We start from the raw sequence: 23,267 nt of genomic DNA on the forward strand, positions 1-23,267 counted from the left end.
CAATTGTTCCTCACTACTTGCATCCTACGATCAAGAGCACAATGATCTGTCCGGTTTTAATCTATATTTATCTATTGGAAGTTTTTAACGTTATCTAATAATATAATTTCCAAATTAAAAATCTCATATGTAATATTAGTTCGTTCGACAAACGACGTACTGTTTAATTTCTGGTAAGATAAATGTAATTACGTTTTAAATATAATGTATCGTTCTTTGTTATCACAATAATTCTTAATTTTATTTTTATTGTAATAATTAAAAATTAAAATATATTACAGGAGCGTAAGCGAAGACCGGATGTACGAGTAGCGACATCTCGTGAAATGTTACGAAACTAACAATAAGGAAAAAGCATTTGCGATCGTTATTTCTCGTTAACTGGCGTAACGAGAATAGTAGTTTTTGGGAGTATTTATTGTAGATATATATTTTTAGTTTGTATGATAAAAATTATTTTCTTATATTGTCTATTGTTTTACGCAAAAAAATAACCTCATTGTTATCATCGACATTTATTTCATTTTATACTACTATTTAACAAACATAACATAACAACAAGCAGTAAAAATGTTAGATAAGGATGATGTAGATAATGAAAAAATGAGAAAACACAAGGAACGTCTCAAACTCGCTTCAAAATTAGATGACGAATTAAATGATTTTATTAATTCATTAGAAAAGAAAACTTACACTGAAGGATGGACAGAAGAAACTATGCTGAAAGAACTGGACAGTCATCCGTTCTTTATGAAGAAATTACCAGATACCGAAGAACCGTTGCATCCTCTTGTAGAAGGATTGCAACAACTTAAATATTCAGAGGAGGAAAATACTCCTGAAGGTTTGTACTTTTATTAAAATTGACAGCAAACATTTTAAAATAGACATTTCTATATGAATTAATCTTACTTTCTACAGAATTAGCTCTGAGCTATAAAGAGGACGGAAACTTCCATTTCAAAAATAAAAAATACCGTATGTCTATTATAAGTTATACATTAGGTCTCAGGACCAAATGCAGCGACCCAATATTATTGGCAGCGCTTTACAATAACAGAGCTGCCGCTCATTATATGCTTAAGAATTACCGGTATAATTATTTCTTTACGCTTACCTTCATTAATTAAATACAATATAGAATAATTTGAGTATATTTTGTAGGTCTAGTTTAAATGACAGTAAACAAGCGATAAAATTGAAATCAGATTATGTTAAATCCTTGGAAAGAGCCGCGCATTGTTGCTTCGAAATTAAAGATTTTGATCAGTGTGATGAACTGTGCGATAGCATCCTAGAAATGAATCCTACTAAAAAAGAGATACTGAAATTAAAAACCAAAGTTTTATTTGAACGAGTAAAATCATTGTTATGAGCAATCTATTAAACGCATAATCTATCTTTTTAAATAACACAATCAAGTTTATATATTAATTATTTTATTTAAAATAGAGCAAGTTGGAGGACGAAGCAAGAAAGAATCGAGTAAAAGAGACTAAACTTGCTCGGGAAGAAGAAAAACTGTTATCTGTCATCAAGGAGAAAGGTATCAAATTAGAATTATTGGACGATGGTAAAATTCCTAAATTGCAAGATTTGGAGCCTAGAGTACCTGCATTGATGCAAAACAAAGTACATCTAGATGGAAACAACAAACTTGTATGGCCAGTCATATTTTTGTATCCCGAATTCCAAGAAACTGATTTTGTACAAAATTTTCATGAAGATATTACGTAGGTTTTTATATATATATACAATATATACATATAGCAATTATAGAAATATTTATATATTTTTATAATAGAATTATTGAAAATGTTTTTTTTTCTTTCTGTATGATGTGTTTCTATAGTATAAAAGAACAACTAGAAGAATTATTTTCTTCTCCGGCAGAATGGGATGTCGATAATCTGTATGAGCCTGATACTGTATCAATATATTTTGAAGGAAAGGATGTAACTTCTCTTAATAAAGTTGACATTTCACATACACTAGGAAAAATATTAAAGAACGAACAGTAAGTTTGAGTAAAAATTAAAATTACATTTTAAACACATTGTTTATTTTACAAAATTGCATTAATACAATTTTCGTAGATTTTTGGTTCGTAGTGGAACACCAGCTTTCCTGGTATTTGTAAAAGACAGTAAAGCTGAAGCTCAATATTTAAAAACCTTAATATTAGCGGATAGAGATTTGGACTGGCAGAATAAATAAAAACTTTGTTTGTTTCTTCTAATGTATTTGTATTTTTGTTTTGATTTTTCTTTTAAAAAAATTTTTTTTTTTATGAAAAAAATATTGAAATAAAACAAATATCTACAAATGGATACAGTGAATTTAAAATATTTTCCTGTACCTTTCCAAAAGGTCTGAACACAAAAACTTCGAAAAGTATTTCTAGAGAATAAAAGGAATTTTCAAAAGAGATCCAAACTAAAGTATAAATCTATTGAATCTCTATAGATCTAAATCTAAATAGATCTTTCTGAAAAAAAAAAAGAAAAAAAGAAAAGAATATTTATCAAATATACGCGTGTAAAACACAAAACAAATATAAATCCTAATAAAAAGTCAAAAGGAAAGTTTTGTTTGAATAAAAAATAGGAATATAGAGGTAAAAGAGAGAACAAAAGAAAGAAGTCAAAAAGAAAAAAAATACAAAAGGAAAATAGAGAAAATAGAAGAAGAAAATCGGCTGGAACAGTTAGAAAGAAAGAAAGGAAAAAAAAGAAATATTGAAGGAAAGTGGTGCCCTCTGTACCACCTGATGAAGGTACTTAGACACAGGTGAGCATAAAGAGAAAGAGCAACAGGACTTGGAAATTCAGTTCTCGACCTACACTTTGGTACGCGTATGCGCGTCTTCGTGTTCGAGTTAAAAGAAAGACGCGTTGGTTTGGGAAATTAATTGAGTTCATTTAACCGGCCTAATTCAAATTGTTAAAAATTGTGATTTAGATATAAAATAAATATTAGAAAAATTCAAAAGTAAGAAAGATCGTCGCTTTCGTTGGTTGATCGAAGATTATTTAGCAGGCAGCTGAATTCAAAGAAGAGAAAGATAGAAGAGATTGTCGTGAAGTTGCATATATAGCGCGAAAGAAAAACGGAGCGAGACGCAAGCGATGCTAAAACGATGCAGGCAATATAATTTATTCTTTTTCTTTTTATTCTTCTCTTTTTCTGCCTGTCTCTGTCTTTCTCTGTCTTTTTCTCTCTCTTTCTCTCTCTCTCTGTTTCTATCATAATTATACCATTATATTCTTCCGACTTGCTTAATAATCATATTTATTTCTTCCTTTCCTTCTTGCATTAAACACGTGGCTTCCTTTGCTTTGCAATATTATTTTTTTTTCTCACGATATTTTCTTAATAAAATTAATTCTAATTGTATTATAAACAAAATTTCTATATAACAAATAATTAATAATATTACAGTGTATAATTATTGCAATGACACAACAGATTAGATTAGATTTTTGTTCTCTTTTTTCCCGAATAATTAACGATTAAAAAAAATAATAATAATAATAAAAAAGAAGAGTTAAAAAGAGTACGTTTATATTCTGGATAATTTTGTATGATTAATATAGAGAGGAAGGAACCATCCTGTCCAACACAACAAGGATGCCATATTGATTCGATGAGGATCACCATTGGAATTTCCTCTTACGAAAAAATCCAATTCTTTTCAATTGCAATGCGAACTTACGACGGTACATGTAAGTGCAATATCTTATTAATGATATATAGAAGTTTTCCGTATGCATATTATCTCCTACTATAGAATCAGGTTAATAGTTAAACAAAAAAAAAAGTAATTTAACAAAAAGAAACGAAAGACACGAGATATAAAGGGGAGAACTTTTATTATTTTTTTGTTTTGTTTAGAAATCTGATATTCGATGCGGCTAAAGAGATATAGAAATAAAAGACGATCGAATGGCGGGTTCGAATCATTTTTCAAATATTTTCTATCTCTCTTCACATATATATGATATATATAATATACATAACACTCTCTTTCTCTCTTTTCTTTTTTTACCCGCTAAAGTAACAAACGGTTAAAGTTTTTTATGTTTTTTTTTTATACGAGAGATTTACAAGTAAAAGTACGGAATAGGATTCTAACGGTGATTTTTTTATTCCCAAACAAACACATACGCATATATATATATTCTTTTTGTTTTATCTCTTTCACTTTTTTTTTTAAATTTTTATCCATTAAAAACACATGTTTGTTTTCGAACAGTGCATATAGAAGTTGAAGTATTTGCTTGTCCCCGAGGAAGTCGAGGTAAATACCTTTCTGTTGACGACAGGGAAGAGAATCGCGTGTCCTAGTTTTGTGAAACTCGATGGACCACACGATGCATCTATCTATCTCTCTCTCTCTCTCACACACACACACACACATTCACTCTTTCATGATACGGTATCTTGAAGCAAGTGTTCGATATACTAGGTGTATATATATATATATATATGTATATATAGGTGTGTATATATTTCTACATGCTTATGTGTGTATGGTACTCGAGGAAGAATTGCGTCACGCGTGCCACGCACTCTTCGCAAGAAGGATACAACACAGGAGCTAACCGGTTGTAACGGCGAGTCAATGTACAAGTATATGTACAAGAAAAAAAAAAGAGAGAGAAAGAGAAAGAGAATAGAAAATAAAATCTAAAATATCATCATCAACAACGTCCAACAGAATCTCATATTACGTTAACTTCTCCAACGAGAGATCACCTTCGCTCTACTAACCGAAGAAATGTCCGAGCATTTGACACACATATACTTCTTTTTGTTTTTTTTTGTTACATATATATATATATATTTTTTTTTTGTTATGCTCGTGTTATCCTTAGCTTCGTCCAGTTAGACGGCTACTTTCCTTCCAATTAGACATTCATTGTCTTACTCTGTTATTAATTATTTTCATCATCTAATATCTCTTTGTTTACGTAAACTAGTTCATTATTCGTTCTTCTTTTTTTTTTTATTATCTTTTGAGGATATCTTATTAATTCTGTAACACTTTGATACAGATTATCTCGATTGTATGTATAATTGCAAATTAATGTTTATTATTTGTTCTTTTATTTTCTTCTTTTTTATTTGTTGCAGCAGTTGAAAGGACGAAACAGTTTAGGAGACAGGAAAGAGTGCGCTATCGAGGTGGACTCGGAAAAAGTGTCCGGAAGTCGTATCGTTTGGTATTAGAAAAATCAGCGAGTGTTTTAAAAACGAAAAGATCGTCGTGATATATATATATATATCCAAAAATATTCTCGTTGTGAAAGAAAATTTTAATTTAAAAAAAACAAAACCAAAAAAGTCGTGTCGTACGAGTGAGATTCCGGCAAAGGAAGAGGAGGCACCTAGAAAGTGCCGATTATTTTTCGAAATCGTGGAAGGGAATAATCGAAAAACGGCGAACCATTACGGAGGTATTCAATACGCGAGCTCATACAGTAACGGTCGTACGGCAACGAGCTTGTATAACAACAATTGTTCTTCGACCACTACTTACGGTGCTTTTGTGCACCACCAACAACAACAACAACAGCTGCAGCAACATCAGCTGGAACAACAACAACAACAACAACAGCAGCAGCTTCACGAGGATTATCGGCCAATTTATTTTTATGTCGCTCAGCCGTACACTATACCGTATACGTTCGCGAAAAGACCGAGACAGAATTCATCCCTTCTTAGATCGGACAACAGGTCCAATTACCGTGTTAAATTTTCAAAAAAACTTCCCAACGTAGACTTCTCTCAAAAGGTTAAACAGGGAGAATTTTCAAAGAGTCTCAATCAAGTTCATTTCGCCGAGGGCCAGGACCAAGGTGTGAATTATTTTATTTTACAATCATTTTAGCAGATCTACCGTTAAACTCAATCTATGAATTATCCTTGAATTGATTAGAATCTACTAGAATCTATCTTTTACTTTGGACGTCATTAAACTATCCTTAGTCCGATGTTCTCGCGTGAACGTCTGTTTAAATTAGGAATGAAAGTGCCTCGTCCCCGCATGAATTATGGATCAAGATGTAATTATATATCAAGAAGTTACTCTTAAATTTATCCATATATGGAGAGGTGTACTTTAGCTTGTTGAACTTTAGGATTGTATTAGGAACTTGTGTGATAAATTTAATCACCGTTCATGTGTGTTACTCACAGTTACTGGCCACTCTGTAGATACTTTGTTCTCTGTAAAAAAGAGAGGAAAAGAGAGAGAGAGAGAGAAAGAGAGAGAGAGAGAGAGAGAGAGAGAGAGAGAGAGAGTGCAAAGAAGCGACGATTGTCATTTCACTTTCAAAGCGCTTTCACACTGTCAGCTTTTTCTAACAGACCGGATAATTGTTGCGAAAGCGGCGACATAGTTTCAGTTGGATAATTTAAATAGTTGACTATCGCGTCGACGAGTGGTATTCGGTTAAATGTCCACTTTAATTGAGAATGCACATACATATATAGGCTAAGAAAATGTTGGTCTCTTCTCTCTTCTCTCTTCTCTCTCTCTTTTCTTTTCTCTCCTTAAAGATATGCAACTTTCAGTTTCAAATTTGTATCAACTTTCTTCTACGTAAAACAGGAGGGACAAAAAGAAAAACAACAACAAAACCGTTCTCTATATACAGTTTTGATGTTTTATAGGATTTCCGCATTTTTATAAACCCGGCCAGACACCGCGACATCCAAGAATGACGTCGATGTTTCGTAGGGGCACTATATTTGCAACTTTCTTTCTCTCGTTACTCGGTGGTGGATTGGTCTGTGCTGCACTAGTTACCCAACACTGGGTTGAGGCACGACCCTGGAGGACACGGAATCCTCAGGAAAGTGCAGGAAGAGTCCATTTTGGTTTATTGCAGGGTAAAAAGGAATTGAATGTTGCCTATGGTTGGAGAACCTATCACGTATCAGGTAAGAAATACTTGGAACAAAACTAACACATTCAATTGAATTTCAATATAATTCTATGTTAATCGTTATATTCCAGTACCTCAAATGTTACGGCAAGATCCAACAGTGATGTCCTGGGGACTTTGGATGGGAACTTTAGTAGCAACTTCAGCTGCATTGATAACTGCTGCCTTTGCCGCACTTTTAGCTGTGCTAAATACGGCAACCTCACCAAGAGCTAAAGCTCTCTCTGTACCTGGAGTTTATTTTATAAACATTTTAGCGTGTAAGTTTCTAACGAACGAACGTATTTTTTGTTTTTAAACGTAACTATCTATGTAAATTCCTTGAAACTTTATATTTTCGTAAATTATGTTTTTCAGTGATAATGTGTATAACAAGCGTTGGTACATGGTTAGCACAATATTACACTAGGCTGTACGTCAATGTCTTACCAAAGGAAGACATCGAGAAAACGTGGACCAGCGAAGGTTCGGCCGAACTTGGTTACTCATTCTGGTAAAAATCTTGTCTACAATTTATTTTAATATATAAAAAAAAAGATACAAGCGCATAGTAATATATATCTCAAAATAATATATGATTTTTATTTTCTTCTCTAGGCTCGTTGTGAGTGCTGCTGTTGTGCATCTTATTAGTATCGCGTTAGTTGGTTGGGGTTCTGGAAGAGAAAAGGACAATAATTTGGAACCGATTCCTGCATTGGAAGAAAAAACTGCCGCAGCAATAATGCTCTATTAGGATCAGGTTTCTTTTTCAATATTGAATACGAACGTACACTGAATTATTTCTATTTCTATTTCTTTTTGTTAAAGGTATATGAGGGAGAAGGGGGGGAGATTATCTCTAAACGCATTTCCAAAATTCTACTGCAAAAGTTCCTAAGAGTAGGTTTTTTTTCTTGCCGCGTGTGATCCACACGTTAAAGATTATTATGATATATTTCGCGAAGTATAATAAGAATGACTGTATGATGCGCTTTTTCTTTTTTTACATTTTTCTATGAGGCACATAAAGCCGATCTTGCCCGTTTAAATTATTATTCGTTAACGATCGCGAAAAAAAAATTGGTACTTTAGGGATGATGTTTATATGACACACGTTTCTAATCAACATTGAATCATAATTAATTGACGAATCTGCTGTTATCAATGATCTAATATGTATTTTTCTCTTACAATATCTTTAATCGTAATTGCTTTCAATTTGGAAGCTGATAACCGTAAATATTCGGTTAATAAAAGATTAATGACGAATGTTAGTATATATATAGCTATATATATAGCTTTAATTTACTCCAATATGTGATCCTTTTTTTAAATGAATATAATAGTTATATATTGAAAAAAAAAAAAAAAAAAATAAAAAAGAAATTCAATAATTTTATACAGGTATATATATGTCTATAACTAACTTTATATTATAATTGAATAATTTTGTTTTGATTGGTGAGATCGTCAGAGAAAATTTTCATCTGAGCTGGATGCAGTTATAGATTTTTTTTTGTTTATCTTAATTTTTTTTATTAATAAATTGCAATGTACTAGTAGCAAGCACACACTATTTTATTGAAATATTTTTTCTAGAGAATATGAGATGCCACATGTTGTAAATAGACGATACGAGGAGATGAAATTTTTTTTTTTTTCTTTTTTTTCGATATATATATATATATTTATTATGCAATACCTCTAAGTGTTTTTTTTTTAGTATACTCTTTTCAGGCGTAATAATTATTGCATTTTCCGTTCTAGTTTAATAATATAAATACGACAATAAAGATGTAGACCCGCCACACATAGGACTCATTCTTCTTCTTTTTTTTCTTCCTATATATGTTTTAAGAGAGTTTCTTTTTTTAAAAAGATTCATTATGTCGTTCTAATAATAAACGGCACAACATATATTGTTCTCTTATGAGAAAGAGAGAGTGATAATTAAAATTCGAGAACTGTGTTTAGATCTAAAAAATAAACTTAGTAATTTGAATATTGGTTTCTTATATATGTTACATAAACTTTTTATTCAAATTTTCTCTCCTTTATTATTTTATATTTCTTCTTATTATATATATATATATATATATAGTTGATAATAGTAATTAAGGAAAGTAGTTTTTTTTTTTTATGAATTTTTATGTAATAATATAGTACGCGTGTACGTGTGTGTGTGTATGTATGATGTGCATTTGTTGTTGAGATAATAATTCCCAATAAAAAGAACTTCTCCTTTTTTCCTCTCCCATTATTATAATTATAAATAAGAAAGATAAAGAAATAGATTTTCTTAATTCTTTTCTTCATCTCGTGTATCAAATCAAACGGAGATTTTCTGGCGATTAGAAAAAACTTGCGATTTAATTAAATCGTGTTTCTACGAAGTAGTTTTTTAAAAAACTTATTGGTACGACTTGCAGATCCTTATCATCGATTAGAATACAAGGAAACGTTTGTTTGAAGTTCTTTGCCATTTTCTCAGTCGTCTCTTTCCTCTTTTCTTTTTTTTTTTCTTTTTTAATTTTTTTTTCTCTTTTCTTTTTGTTGCGTCATTTACATGTTGTGTATATTCGTTACATGATTATGATCGAATTCTGTAGGATTTGTTTAATGTTCTAATAGAAATTATCCCTGCAGGATCCCGTCATATCCTTTTATTTGTTCCGCACATCGATTCTAATAAAATATTTTTGTCGTGGCGATACGAAGCTATTTTTTATCTTTTTTCCCTTTCTTTTCAAAATTCAAATAATACAATACGTACATACGTATACAGTAAATATAATTCTACTTAAAATAAAAATCATAAGAATACAATCACCATATTACATGAGATTTCAAACTAACGTGTTATTTTTAGTCCGAAAGGAAATGAAGATTTTTATAGATTGAAAAAATAGATTTGAATAAATGGAGAAAAAGATTGGGAGAAAGATGATATTGAAAGAAATTAAACATAAAAAGAAAAAAGGAAATATAACATAGTATTATTAAACATTATGAGCTTCGTATCGTATCAAAAATCTATGTGTATGTGTTAATTCATGTCTTGTTTTATGGATATCGCCGTCAATGTTATCATTATCATCATTATCATTATTATCATCATCATCATTAACTCCGTTTATCTTCAACTCCGCCGGTCTACTTTTGTCCAATCATCGTCTTCTTGAAGCCGCTTTCTTTCCTCTTGTCTACTAATTGAAAGCATGTTTTTGAAATATCACTTCGCCATTTATATTATAATAGAAAACCCGCCCAGTAATCGACCAGCTCGGAATCAATCATTATTTTATATACAAATAATAAATTTAATTATATAATTTTAGTATATATATATATATCATTAAAAGAATTGAAAAATTAATTTTCTAACATTGCAAATAACGTTTTACTGTATTTTACCTCGATGAACAAATTTCTAATTCATATCATTATTAATTTACATTATATATGAAAAATAAATACAAAAAAAAAAAGAGCCGAGATGGTCGATAAGCGGACATTGATCTTAATGTATTCAATATGTGAAACTAAACTAAATTCACCGAGGGCTTACATTTAATTATAAATGATGAACAATTATTCATTACAATTTCATGAATATTCATTATATGCAGAATTAACATGTAATAATGGACTTTAATTGCAAAATTTTATATACGATTAGGGTTCGTTGACTACATTATTAGTTTTTCCCCCTTTCATATGAATAAAAAAAAAAAAAGAAAATAATAATATTAAAATATTATCAAAGTGATTAAGAAAAGATATAAGCAGTTAAAAAAAACATTCTATATAAAATTTTGCTTCAATGATTACACGATAATATAAAAAAAAAAAGAAAAAAATTCTGAAATATACACTTTTTGTTTTAACAATGCTTACTTATCATCTTGACGTCTGGCTGGCGGATCTTGAGGATCTTGAACCGTGGAATCCCTGCTACGCCAATCCATATCATTACTACGACTCGTATCATTTTGGCGGTATGTACGACGAGGTCGAGCACTTTCGGTATTGCTAAGAATAACTCGTGACTAAAAAACGTGAAATAATCGTGATGTTATAATTGACGTTACGGCAATAAAATAATACACCTGTCTACCTACCACCACCATTACATAATATATTTTTATTTTTCTTACTTACCATTCCACGATCTCGGAAACCGACTTTTTCAGGTCCTTTATCTAATCTATCCCTGTCGCTCACATCTCTATCAAAATCATCTTTCCTCCTTTCTTTCCTCCATTTGTCCGAATCCCAGTTTCTTAATCTGGAATCGTCGTTTCTTTCTACTTGAGCAGCAGAACGCCAGTTGGAAATTTCGCCAGCTATAATAATAATAAAAATGTTGTACGATTAATCAAATAATGTAATTTTATATGTATATATATTATAGATGAAAAAAAAAAAAGATAATTACCTGGCCTAGTAAAGCTGTCCCTAGCTGGAGGACGATAACGATCATCTGGTCTTCGTTTCGTTAATAAATCTTTTTGTTCCTTTTGTTTTTGCTCCTCCATTCGACGTTCGATCGAAGCTTCCCGAGCTCTCGCTATTTCAGATTGTTTTTCAATTTTAGCCATACGTTCAGCCTTCCTTGCTTCTTCCTCGGCACGTTTCTTGCGTTCTTCTTCTTCCCTCTTAGCTTTCTCTTCCTCCAAACGTTTCTTTTCTTCCTCCTGTTTGATACGTAATTCCTCGAGGCGTCTTCTCTCAGCAGCCTCGGCACGTTCCTTCTCCCATTTCATCTTACGTTCGGCTTTACGTTCCATCTTACGTTTGAGCAATCTCTTGGCACGTTCCTCGTTCAACATCTTCTCAAATTCCTTTAATTTTTCCATGTAATGGCTCTTACGTTCGGCCAAAATTTTGGCTAAGAACGTATCGTGATCCTCCTTCATTCTTGCCATACGTTCCCTGGTTGCTACAGCTTGTTGTCTCTCTTCAATAGCAGCTGCGATACGTTCGGCTTCCTGTTGTTCCCAACGTTTCTTCGCCAATTCCATCTTATCTTCTACCGCTTTCTCCAATAATGGTATCTCTTCGAGACGTTTAGCACGTTCCAAATAATCGATCTTTTTCTCCTGAGATTTCAACTTTTGCTGCATCTCTCTACGTTCCTTCTGCAATTCTTCAGCTTCGCGTGCTGCTATCTGCTCGGCGTCAAGTTTTTTAATCTCGTCTTCGTCGAGTTTCTTCAATACCTTTTGTCCATGACTCGTTTGTGAAATTTGTTGCATTTTCTCTTTGAGATGTCGATCTTTTATTTGTTGGATCTCGCTTTGTTGACGTTTGCGTTCGCGTTCCTCGCGTTCTTGTTCGAGTCTCTTCTGTTCGGCCAATATTTGCTGACGCTGTAATTCCTCTTGACGTCTCATCTCTTCCTCTTCGCGTACAGTATTTATATGCTCGATGTATTCTTTTCTTTCTTCTATGATCTTGTGTCTTCCTAAAATCCTTTGATGTTCCTTCATCTTGGTTTCGTGATAATGATTAACCATAGCACCGCGAAGCTTCTCACGTTCGAACTTCTTCTTGTTAGGATTGATCACATTGATCGCACGATGAAGAACAGTTGCCATGTTGACCAATTGACAACGAATCTGTTCCGATGGCATCGCTTGTAGGACCGGACCATCGGGATGGTCCTCTCTTTGTGCTTCCGAAAGATCAACCCCGAAGTGTACGCACTGTTTCCCGTGATCAATTCTTATCTGCATATCGTTGTAACGAACGCAATCGACCAGAAGCCTTTCCAAGTGGAAGTTAGTTGCGAACTTGGCAAGTTCCAACAATCTATCGAATTGTATAGTCTGATAAACCTGAGATATTTGATGAACTAGCCGTACAAGCGTAACGTCCTGTAAAGCGGGTATGTACTGTGTCAAAGGGCTATTCTCATCGGCTTGCAACGTTTGAATGACTGAATCGACTCTGCTGCAAAGTTCCAAAGGATGGAATTCAACTTCCAACCATGAATATAATTCCTGTAGCTGGCTTGAGGCTAGATTGACGATATTCAATCGGACAATGTCTTTCAATAAGGAAACTCGCGTTGGTGGTTGTGTCAATCCTAAAAGTGTCGCGAGCTTTTGTGCTTTCTCCAAAGGACTTTTATCCGTTTCGATAAATCGATCAAATTCGGGATGTGCCGATGGCAATGGTATAGATAAGGTGGCCAGCAATACGCGATTAGCCATTCGTTGTTGTTCTTCCGGTGACATATTTTTTTTCATATCGCGTGACAACTGTAATAGTTTAAAGAGAGCTGCTGCATGGAATAGATAATTACCTGCCTTCCAAAATACCATAGCTAATTTTTGATAATAATTAGCCATTGTTTTTGGAACTGGTGATTTCTTGGATAGATTCATCATACCATGCACATCCTCGGACGATTTGAATGCTTCTTGCCAAAGTTCCATCTGAATGGCCGAATCTAATTGATTCAGTCGCGTTTCTAAATTCAATTGTTGAGTTTCAGCTTTGTTCATAGAGACATTAGAAACTAATTGCGGAAGTTTACATATTTCCTCTAAATGTTTTCTCAATTTTTCGCATAACTTTCGAAATTCAGTCTTACGAGTGTATTCCAGACAAAATTGGAAGGCCATACGTGCTATATCGTGATATAAACTTTCTACGTGAGCATTAGTTCTCAACAATTCTAAACATTGGCAGTACGATTCCCACAAAAATTTCACCCAAGGGGTAAGAATCGTTCGGTCGCTTCTATCCTGTGCATCCTCTCCGCTAACAGCAGAAAGTAAAATACTTTCAGGTGTTGCAAGATTATCCAAATCATCGATATCAATGACTGCCTGTTGACTTTGTTTTCTTGCTGCATTAGTTTTCTCTTCTGCCATACGTAAATAACCACGAATGACATTTTCTAAACTTCCAACATTAACCGATTGAAACATGTTACGGTACTGGAAAAGTCCTTCCTTCGCTATATGTGATTTCTTTAATTCTACGCAAAGATCTAAGTACTTGAACATTATGGGTTCCAGTACGGATTCTGACCAATTGTACGTCCATTTTTTATTTCGGAAGACTTCTTGCAAAGTATCCAAAGCTCTGGCCGATTTGCCAACTTCAATGAATTCTGTTTAAAAATACAAAATAAATAAAATAATAATATTTTTCTATTTATTAAATAAGAAATATAGAAACAAAGTGTTGGATATTGTTTGTCAAATATAGACGTTGTTGATTATATAACAGATATTATGTAAATATAAAGCATTATATGATTAATACTATAGAATATTTTTATTATGCACTCTATACATCAGTCGTACATGTGTACATACATATACACAACAACCCTATACGAAGATGTGTGCAACATCTACTGTATACATATACGTATATGTATACATAAATATATGTGTGTATGTGTATATGTATACCAATAGAATTTTGGGATTTTTTTTGCACACATACAATAATATGTACTTAAAATGAACAAAGTATTTAATAGGTAATTAAGTATATAAACGATGAACAATCGATTCTAACGTAAATAATTAAAGCATACTTTCAATTAATTCATTTCGTTTTATCAAAGTCTCGTTGAATAAAGAAATAATGTAATAAAGTTAGAAAAAATATACATAATACTTTCTTAAGTTTTACTTTATCAATCCACATATATATATTCGGTCAAGAATCACGTCGTTGCATATGTTGAAGACACAGTATAGAACGTTAACATATTAATTGGAATTGAAAACACATTGAATAATCTACAATTATTTTAAATAATTTTAATTAGAATAATTAAAATATTAAAAGTTAAATAGTAGGAAGAAAATGCAGATAAATGAAGTAAAAGTTAAATTTTCATGCAGGTTAAATAAAACCATCAGCCATGTCATGTCTTTCCTTAATGATAAGAAGTGTTACATACCGTTTGCCCTTTTCAGAGCGTTTTCGGGTCTTTGCCCATATCGCGCCATGTTTTTACTTTAAATATGTTTCAAACGTATATCATATACACTATTTCGTTAATAATTCACAAAATTATTTTGCAAACACGGTTAAAAGTACAAGGTGTACAAAGGCGTAACGGTTAATACCAAGCCCCTTGATCGCGTGTTCCGGATGAGAGACAAGAACTAGAAAAAAAAATGGCTTCCTGTACTATGCGAGTCAAATCAAATTCCACTATTTTTTTATCTTAAGGAAATAAAATATAATAATCTTTGATATATCTCAAAAAAATATGATTAGCTTAATAGTTAAATAAATATATTAATAATTATTATTAAATAGATATCAATATATTCAATTTTCATTTTAACCATAAGTCTACACTGATTGGACGATTCGATTCTTCGCAAAGAAGAAGAATCGAATCGTCCAATCGTAATACACTTAGGGCGCATAAACGAAATTTTCATTCGTGGATTATTTTTATTTTTCTTATTATTTTTATTATTTTCTTCTTTAATATTTCTTAAAGAAATATTAGTTTTACTAGCATGATTTTAGTCAACGATTTACGAAACAATGATACAACATAATTATAAACTGGAGCGAAGAATTAATGCAAGATTCTTATTGGTGTGTCTAACAGACCAATCCACTGTCGCGTGACTTGTCGACTAATACGATGTACGATGACGTCACAACATGGTATCGACAAGTATTAAATAGTTGAAGAAAGGTGTTAAAAAGTGAAAGCGTTTCGTATAAAGTTTATCGTCTACGTATAATTAATCGTTAATTTGTCGTCAATGTGTTAAATAATAGCATAATTGTTATGCTTATACATCTTTAGAATTTACGATTAATATTACAATATTGTTATTATTATAGTTAAGATTTTTCTTACAGAAGAAAATCAAAATGGACGAGGTTACGAAGTTGGAACATTTGTCTTTGGTATCAAAGATTTGTACAGAATTAGAAAATCATTTAGGCTTAAACGATAAAGATTTAGCCGAATTTATAATTCATTTGTCAGAAGAAAACAATACTTTCGAAACATTTAAAAAAGTTTTGATCGAAAATGGTGCCGAATTTTCCGACTCCTTCATAGCAAATTTACTTAGGATAATACAACACATGAAACCGTCTACTCCTTCTAACAAATCTTCGTTAGTTAATTCATGTAAACAAGACGAATTAGCGCATAAATTTCCTGTATTAGCTTTACCGAATGATGTACCTACTCAATCTGCTCAAGAAACCGAAAAAACTGATAAGGAAATAGTTAACGACGTGTTAGCATCTTTAGAAGCATTAGCACCGTCTAACCTTAAAAATAACGAAAATGGAAGGAAAGATGATCACAAACGAAATAAGCGGAGTAGTAAAGATAAGGATTTGGAAAAGAGTAGGGAAAAGAAAAGACATAGATCTAGATCTAATGATCGAAAGGATAAAAGACGTAGATCTAGATCTATAAATCGTTCTAGATCCAAGGAAAGAGAACATGGTAGAAGACGCAGAAGAAGATCAAGATCCTCGAGCAGAACGTCAAGATCGCATGGTTATAAAGATTCCAAGAATTCAAGGAATCGTGACAGATCTAGATCTAGGTCTTTGGAAGAACTTTCTGTAGAGCCAGAAGTTGGTCAGATTTATACAGGAAAAGTAGCCAATATAGTACCATTTGGTTGTTTCGTTCAATTGGAAGGTTTGAGACGTAGGTGGGAAGGATTAGTACATATTTCACAATTACGAAGAGAAGGCAGAGTGGCTAGTGCAAGTGACGTTGTAACCAGGGGTCAAAAAGTTCTTGTTAAAGTATTGAATGTTGGCGGACAAAAAGTTTCATTAAGTATGAAAGACGTTGATCAAGAAACAGGTAGAGATTTAAATCCTGTAGTAGCGGTTAATAAGATCGAAGAGGATGAAAAATATTTGAGAAATCCAGATCGTCCAACATCATTATTGGAAATTCAAGGTACGTGGGACGAAGATGAGACATATTCTAGAAAGCGTGTGCAAAGATTGTCTTCTCCTGAAAAGTGGGAAATAAAGCAGATGCATGCTGCGTCATGTATAGACAGAAGTGAATTGCCTGAATTTGATATGGAGACTGGAGTCTTACCTAGAGAAGACGACGAAGAGGAAGATGTTGAAATTGAATTAGTGGAAGAAGAACCTCCATTTTTACATGGCCATGGAAGAGCGCTTGGAGACTTAAGTCCTGTACGTATTGTCAAAAATCCTGATGGTTCTTTAGCTCAAGCCGCAATGATGCAAAGCGCGTTGGCAAAAGAAAGGAGAGAGCAGAAGATGTTACAGCGAGAACAGGAGATGGATTCTGTACCTACTGGCATTAACAAAAATTGGATTGATCCCTTACCAGATGCTGAAAGCAGAACACTTGTAGCCAATATGCATGGAATAGGTATGCAAACGCAAGATCTGCCTGAATGGAAAAAGCATGTAATAGGAGGAAAAAAATCTTCATTTGGAAAGAAAACCAATTTGACGTTACTAGAACAACGTCAAACTTTACCAATATACAAACTTAGAGATGATTTAGTAAAGGCTGTTACTGATAATCAAATTTTAATCGTCATTGGTGAAACTGGTTCTGGAAAAACAACTCAGATAACTCAATATTTAGCAGAAACAGGATTTACTGCTCGTGGTAAAATTGGGTGTACTCAACCACGTCGTATCTCAACCGTCTCCGTTGCTAAAAGAGTAGCAGAAGAATTTGGATGTCGTTTAGGACAAGAAGTTGGTTATACCATTCGATTTGAAGATTGTACTGGTCCAGAAACAAGTATAAAATACATGACAGATGGTATGTTACTCAGAGAATGTCTTATGGATCTAGATTTAAAAACCTACTCTGTAATAATGTTGGATGAGGCGCACGAAAGAACTATTCATACTGATGTTTTATTTGGGCTTCTTAAACAAGCAGTGGGTAAAAGACCTGATTTAAAAGTAATTGTAACCAGTGCTACCCTTGATGCTGTCAAGTTCTCTCAATACTTCTTTGAAGCACCAATTTTTACTATTCCTGGAAGAACATTTGAAGTAGAAGTAATGTATACAAAAGAACCAGAGACAGATTATTTGGATGCTGCACTTATAACTGTAATGCAGATACATTTACGGGAGCCTCCTGGAGATATTCTTCTGTTTCTGACTGGTCAAGAAGAAATTGATACAGCATGTGAGATTCTATATGAACGTATGAAATCATTGGGTCCTGATGTTCCTGAATTAATTATTTTGCCAGTCTATTCTGCATTACCTTCTGAAATGCAAACTAGAATTTTTGAACCAGCGCCGCCTGGTTCACGAAAAGTTGTTATAGCTACGAATATTGCAGAAACAAGTTTAACTATCGATGGTATTTATTATGTGGTCGATCCAGGCTTTGTAAAACAAAAGGTTTACAATTCTAAAACTGGTATGGACAGTCTTATTGTAACTCCTATAAGTCAAGCTGCAGCAAAACAGAGAACGGGAAGAGCGGGAAGATTAGGACCTGGAAAATGTTACAGACTTTATACTGAGAGAGCGTATAGAGATGAAATGTTACCAACACCTGTACCAGAAATTCAAAGAACGAATTTAGCTACCACAGTACTACAATTAAAAACAATGGGGATTAATGATTTGTTACATTTTGATTTTATGGACGCTCCTCCGGTAGAATCGCTTATTATGGCCTTAGAATCTTTACATAGTTTAAGCGCTTTAGATAATGAAGGTCTCTTAACACGTCTTGGAAGACGCATGGCTGAATTTCCCTTAGAACCTAATTTATCCAAAATGTTAATCATGAGCGTACATCTTCAATGTTCAGATGAAATATTAACTATAGTTAGTATGTTGTCCGTACAAAATGTTTTCTATAGGCCAAAGGACAAGCAAGCCTTAGCAGATCAGAAAAAGGCTAAGTTCAATCAAGCCGAAGGCGATCATTTAACATTGTTGGCAGTTTATAATTCTTGGAGAAATAACAAATTTAGTAATGCATGGTGTTATGAAAATTTTGTTCAAATGAGAACATTGAAGAGAGCGCAAGATGTACGCAAACAATTGTTAGGTATAATGGATAGGCATAAACTGGATGTAGTATCGGCAGGAAAAAATACTGTTAGAATACAAAAAGCAGTGTGCTCTGGGTTCTTCAGGAATGCCGCCAAGAAGGACCCTCAAGAAGGTTACAGAACTTTGGTAGATAGTCAAGTAGTATACATTCATCCAAGTAGTGCATTATTTAATAGGCAACCTGAATGGGTTATTTATCACGAGTTAGTACAAACTACAAAGGAATATATGAGAGAAGTAACTACTATTGATCCTAAATGGTTAGTAGAATTTGCTCCAGCATTTTTCAAATTTAGCGATCCAACTAAACTCAGTAAATTCAAAAAGAATCAAAGACTTGAACCATTGTATAACAAATACGAGGAACCTAATGCTTGGCGAATATCTAGAGTTCGTAGAAGGCGTAATTAAATTTAATTATTTATAAGTAAAAAAAAAAATAAAAAAAATAAAAATTTAAAAATAAAATTTATAAATACATGGATCAACAGCCTCGTCCCATTAAAAAAATTAGTTCCGATTGTATCACTAAAATTAAATAATGATGGGCACAGTTAGTTTTTGAATAGGTGGACTGCTTTGAAACGCTGCTGTTAATTATAGAGAGAAAGAGAAAGGCTTCTAGGGTGTGGAAAAATGTTATGGTTTCTCCAATCCGTTAAAGAGAGATTAATAACGACAATACATGTTTATATATTGTTGATATAAACATTTTTTGAATAAATGATTTGTAAATAAATACTTTTATACAGCATAAAAATAAATTATTGCTATTAGAATGTTCAGATATATAATGAGTTTGTAATATATATTTCTGAACACATTTGTATGTATATTTATTACATAGCACGATATATATAAACTGTAATTTTACAATGTAGAAGACAAATGTATATATTTCGAATACACTCATATACGTGTTTAATTGTCAGATAATATGTAATAATTATATATATAAATTTTAGAAACAGTCAGATGGTATGTAGTTCATTTTAATAATTATTTTCTTTGAAAGTTTTTATATTTTTTTAAAACGATATGTTTGATAAATATTTCATAAATAATAATTTAAAATATCAATCGAATTTCGTATTAACATGTCAAAAATTTTATAGTCGGGGCAGTAAATCACTTTATATTTTATATATCATAATAATTTTAATTAATCAGATCACACGTATAATGAATTTATTTTATATATGTACATATGTACATTTTATAAGACAGTAATAATTCTTTTTTTTTTATTTTTAAAACAGAAAGATTTAGAATACCCAAGTAAAGTCTAAAATATAGGAATATATATATATCTTAACTGTGTGTATATATCTCTTCAGTCTCTTTCTCTTAACGAAGTATTAAATTTATTAAATAAATACATTCTTGGTATCAATGGAACGGTTTAAAGATATCTTGCCAAAAAGGAAGATGATCATTTATATGATTGTAATTAGTGTTACAATTATTTAGATTTAATTTAAGGTGTTTTATATCACTCATGGACAAACTGTAGATATAATTTGTATCTTGTAAAAAAAAAGAAAACGAATAAAATTTCAGTAATAATTACTTCAATGAGCGTGTTTCATACATTGCATTTCTTTTATCTAACTATTTAATGAAATTAACAAAAAAATTATTATCATAAGTAAATTTCGAAAACATTTCTCCATTTTTTTTTTTTTACAACGGTAACAAAGTATTACACAGTTGATAAAAGAATTTTTGTATGTTTATGTGTGTGTGTTTTCTTGTAAAACAAGTCACGAATGTTGCTTTTTTTTAATTAATTCAACTAATTGTCGATATCGCGTTTGGCATTCCTCCTACAATGATAACAATGATATTAGTTATTAGTATTAAATTAAAGAAATTCGATAAATAAATAGAATTAGAGTCAACCTTTGTTTTTCCTTCAACGCACGCCGCAATTTTTTCCCATCTATCAATGGATGCTCCTTTAGGGTATTTTATAAGTGCTGATTCTAATGCTTTCTGTTGTTCTTGACTCCAATCGATATTAGTATTATCAGAATTTTCATTACGCGTCTTAACTTTTTTTGGTCGATCCGTTCCAGTATCTTCTATACATTCGCCAGGTTTCAATCCTTCATCTTTGATCTGAAAAAGTAGATAACAAAATTAATTAAATTTGTTAATATATTTTGTTTCTTTAAATGAGTCGTTTGAATATATGATATACTTTTTTAGCCATGTGCGTAACTTCTCCAACCGTACGATTCATAGTATCCGCAATTTTTTCCCATCTCTCTGGTGTACCACCGGGATATTTCTTAACGAGCTTTATTAATTCCATTACGTCGTCATCTGTCCATAATCCACCGGTTATTGTAGGTTTATCGTAACTATTATTTGTATCGTTAGTTTCTTTTTTTGGTACAACTTTTGAATTGCTATCATTTCTTTCTTGAAGTGGAAATCCTGTTTTTCGTCTTCTAGGACCGCGCGGTGTAATATCCGGTTCTGCTTGTTCATTTTCTTGCGCTCTGTGATATAAAGAAAATCCAAAAGAAAGTAAAACAATAAGCGAACAATTGTATATGTGATATTTTTTAAAGAGACTCACAATGCTTCTTCTTCTTCTTCCTTTTTCCTGCGTTTTCTTTCTTCTATGCTTTCATTTATAGCACGAATAATAGATGGTACAGATACAACAGATGCAATTGTCCATCTAGGCATTTGAAATGGAAGAGTATTCCAAATACTTGGCGTTGGTATTTTTTCCAAAATATCAGCTAAATCTGGAACATCCATTTTACCTTTTCTATTTTTTTTCTGCAACTTTTGGAGCTTACTACCGAGTACTTGTTCCTGAAATAAATAATAGATTTGTTTTTCTTAGATGAGATAGAACATAATTTGATAAATCTTTGAATTAATTGTATTAACTTCTAGAATTAATTAAAAAAAAACCCCAAAAAATGATAAAAGTAGATTTATTTAAAGGTAGGACAATATACAGAGTGTCTAAAGATTTTTTGGTCAAATGATGTCAGCACAAACCTCGGATACTATATAACAGTTAATCTTTTATATTTCAAGAATACATACTTACATAAGTATACCTCTTTTCAAAATATGCAGCCCATGCTAATAAATATTGTCCAATCGTAATCAGTAGAAATAATATAACACTCATTTCCATCAATCCCATTTTTCTTACATGTCGATAATAATATACAGCTGACCGCCAATTTGGCAAGCCATTAACAAGAACATTATCATATTTCTGTCGTTTTCCAGGATCCCTTAAGACATCGTATACAGCAACCAACTATATAAAAGTTTAAAGAATTGTATAATATTTAAGATAGTCATTCGGTTCGATTTTAAAGTAGACTTACTTTTCTAAATTGTTCTTCCGCATTGTCGGCAGCATTTTTATCCGGATGAAGTTGAAGGGATAATCGTCTAAATGCTTTTTTAATCTCGGAGGCATTTGCCACCTAATTGAAATAATAAAGCATACAGTGTTGCGTATGTGGTAACAAATGCAATAGGAAATATTGTTTAATTTACAATATGTAAAGGAAATATGTTTTACCTGAGATACACCCATAAGTTCGTAGAAATTTTGATTAACTTCTTCGACGACATCGAATACTTCCAATTCATCATTGTCCCACGCAGCAGATAATGTAAAAAAATCCAAAAATTGTACAACACCAAGAAATATTAAAACTACTCTCATGTTCAATATTTAAATAGACACATAGCTGCTACCATCACCCATATAGTTGGCAATGAGTACCAACAAGAATTAGAATAGTCTGTAAAATTTGAATAGTTATAGTTAATATGATTAATATTTTATAATAAATATTTTCTAAAAATATAAGAGTATATCAATGTGATTAAAGAAAGGAATAATAGATACATATTATATTCAGATGAAAACGTACTTAGTAAATAGAAATAGGCAGTTAATATATTATAATTTTAATAGGTTTTCTTATGAAATATTTTCGTGAACCAACGGAGAACGATCATGCAGTGCCACGTTCTTTCCTTCAACACTTACTACTTCTTAGAGATTAATCAACCATGTGCCATAATTAGATAGAAAACTAAGATGCATGTAGAATAACGATATTTAGGCGGTTCGTATCAAAGTGTCGCCTTTCTTCTGCATTCTAATTTATTTCAACTATTAAATAATTTTCTTATAATCAGTCGGTTATCTTGAAAAATGTTTTACCAACGTGTCGGTAAGGCCGGCTAAGGTGATATCGGTAATAGTAGTGCTCTACCTTT

At 32.1% G+C, this 23,267-nt stretch overlaps 5 protein-coding genes across 8 annotated transcripts; 3 read left to right on the forward strand and 2 right to left on the reverse strand.

Moving 5' to 3' along the window:
* Positions 1-38: 38 nt before the first annotated feature.
* LOC122514701 (DNA polymerase interacting tetratricopeptide repeat-containing, protein of 47 kDa) lies at positions 39-2,239 on the forward strand. Its single transcript, XM_043631672.1, has 7 exons — positions 39-173; positions 282-844; positions 922-1,093; positions 1,165-1,357; positions 1,453-1,733; positions 1,853-2,017; positions 2,097-2,239. Exons 2-7 carry the CDS (start codon positions 571-573, stop codon positions 2,215-2,217), a joined length of 1,206 nt encoding a protein of 401 aa, XP_043487607.1. The 5' UTR covers positions 39-173; positions 282-570; the 3' UTR covers positions 2,218-2,239.
* Positions 2,240-5,780: 3,541 nt separating this feature from the next.
* Positions 5,781-7,709, forward strand: LOC122514703. Its single transcript, XM_043631677.1, has 5 exons — positions 5,781-5,861; positions 6,679-6,948; positions 7,025-7,213; positions 7,311-7,446; positions 7,551-7,709. Exons 2-5 carry the CDS (start codon positions 6,726-6,728, stop codon positions 7,687-7,689), a joined length of 687 nt encoding a protein of 228 aa, XP_043487612.1. The 5' UTR covers positions 5,781-5,861; positions 6,679-6,725; the 3' UTR covers positions 7,690-7,709.
* On the reverse strand, positions 7,271-15,065 carry LOC122514702 (eukaryotic translation initiation factor 3 subunit A). Of its 3 annotated transcripts, none has more exons than XM_043631675.1 (5): positions 14,869-15,065; positions 11,374-14,061; positions 11,097-11,281; positions 10,833-10,984; positions 7,271-7,609 (listed from the first exon to the last, which is right to left on the reverse strand). In XM_043631675.1, exons 1-5 carry the CDS (start codon positions 14,915-14,917, stop codon positions 7,594-7,596), a joined length of 3,090 nt encoding a protein of 1,029 aa, XP_043487610.1. In that variant the 5' UTR covers positions 14,918-15,065; the 3' UTR covers positions 7,271-7,593. The 3 variants fall into 3 exon arrangements, with proteins under 3 accessions (XP_043487610.1, XP_043487609.1, XP_043487608.1); XM_043631674.1 differs by lacking the exon at positions 7,271-7,609 and adding an exon at positions 9,584-10,138; XM_043631673.1 differs by lacking the exon at positions 7,271-7,609 and adding an exon at positions 9,584-10,141.
* A 518-nt stretch (positions 15,066-15,583) lies between these two features.
* Positions 15,584-19,598, forward strand: LOC122514445 (ATP-dependent RNA helicase DHX8). The gene has a single exon (XM_043631289.1). The coding sequence runs from the start codon at positions 15,810-15,812 to the stop codon at positions 19,401-19,403; it is 3,594 nt and encodes a 1,197-aa protein (XP_043487224.1). The 5' UTR covers positions 15,584-15,809; the 3' UTR covers positions 19,404-19,598.
* A 735-nt stretch (positions 19,599-20,333) lies between these two features.
* LOC122514446 (dnaJ homolog subfamily C member 1) lies at positions 20,334-23,145 on the reverse strand. 2 transcript variants are annotated; one of them, XM_043631290.1, is made up of 8 exons: positions 22,916-23,145; positions 22,558-22,783; positions 22,358-22,459; positions 22,069-22,287; positions 21,580-21,824; positions 21,196-21,499; positions 20,895-21,113; positions 20,334-20,818 (listed from the first exon to the last, which is right to left on the reverse strand). In XM_043631290.1, exons 2-8 carry the CDS (start codon positions 22,702-22,704, stop codon positions 20,756-20,758), a joined length of 1,299 nt encoding a protein of 432 aa, XP_043487225.1. In that variant the 5' UTR covers positions 22,705-22,783; positions 22,916-23,145; the 3' UTR covers positions 20,334-20,755. The 2 variants fall into 2 exon arrangements, with proteins under 2 accessions (XP_043487225.1, XP_043487226.1); XM_043631291.1 differs by having other exon boundaries at positions 23,035-23,141.
* Between the last annotated feature and the right edge of the window lie 122 nt (positions 23,146-23,267).

This window comes from Polistes fuscatus, unplaced genomic scaffold (genome assembly GCF_010416935.1).
Source record: "Polistes fuscatus isolate 324 unplaced genomic scaffold, CU_Pfus_HIC Scaffold15, whole genome shotgun sequence".
Taxonomy (NCBI): domain Eukaryota; kingdom Metazoa; phylum Arthropoda; class Insecta; order Hymenoptera; family Vespidae; genus Polistes; species Polistes fuscatus.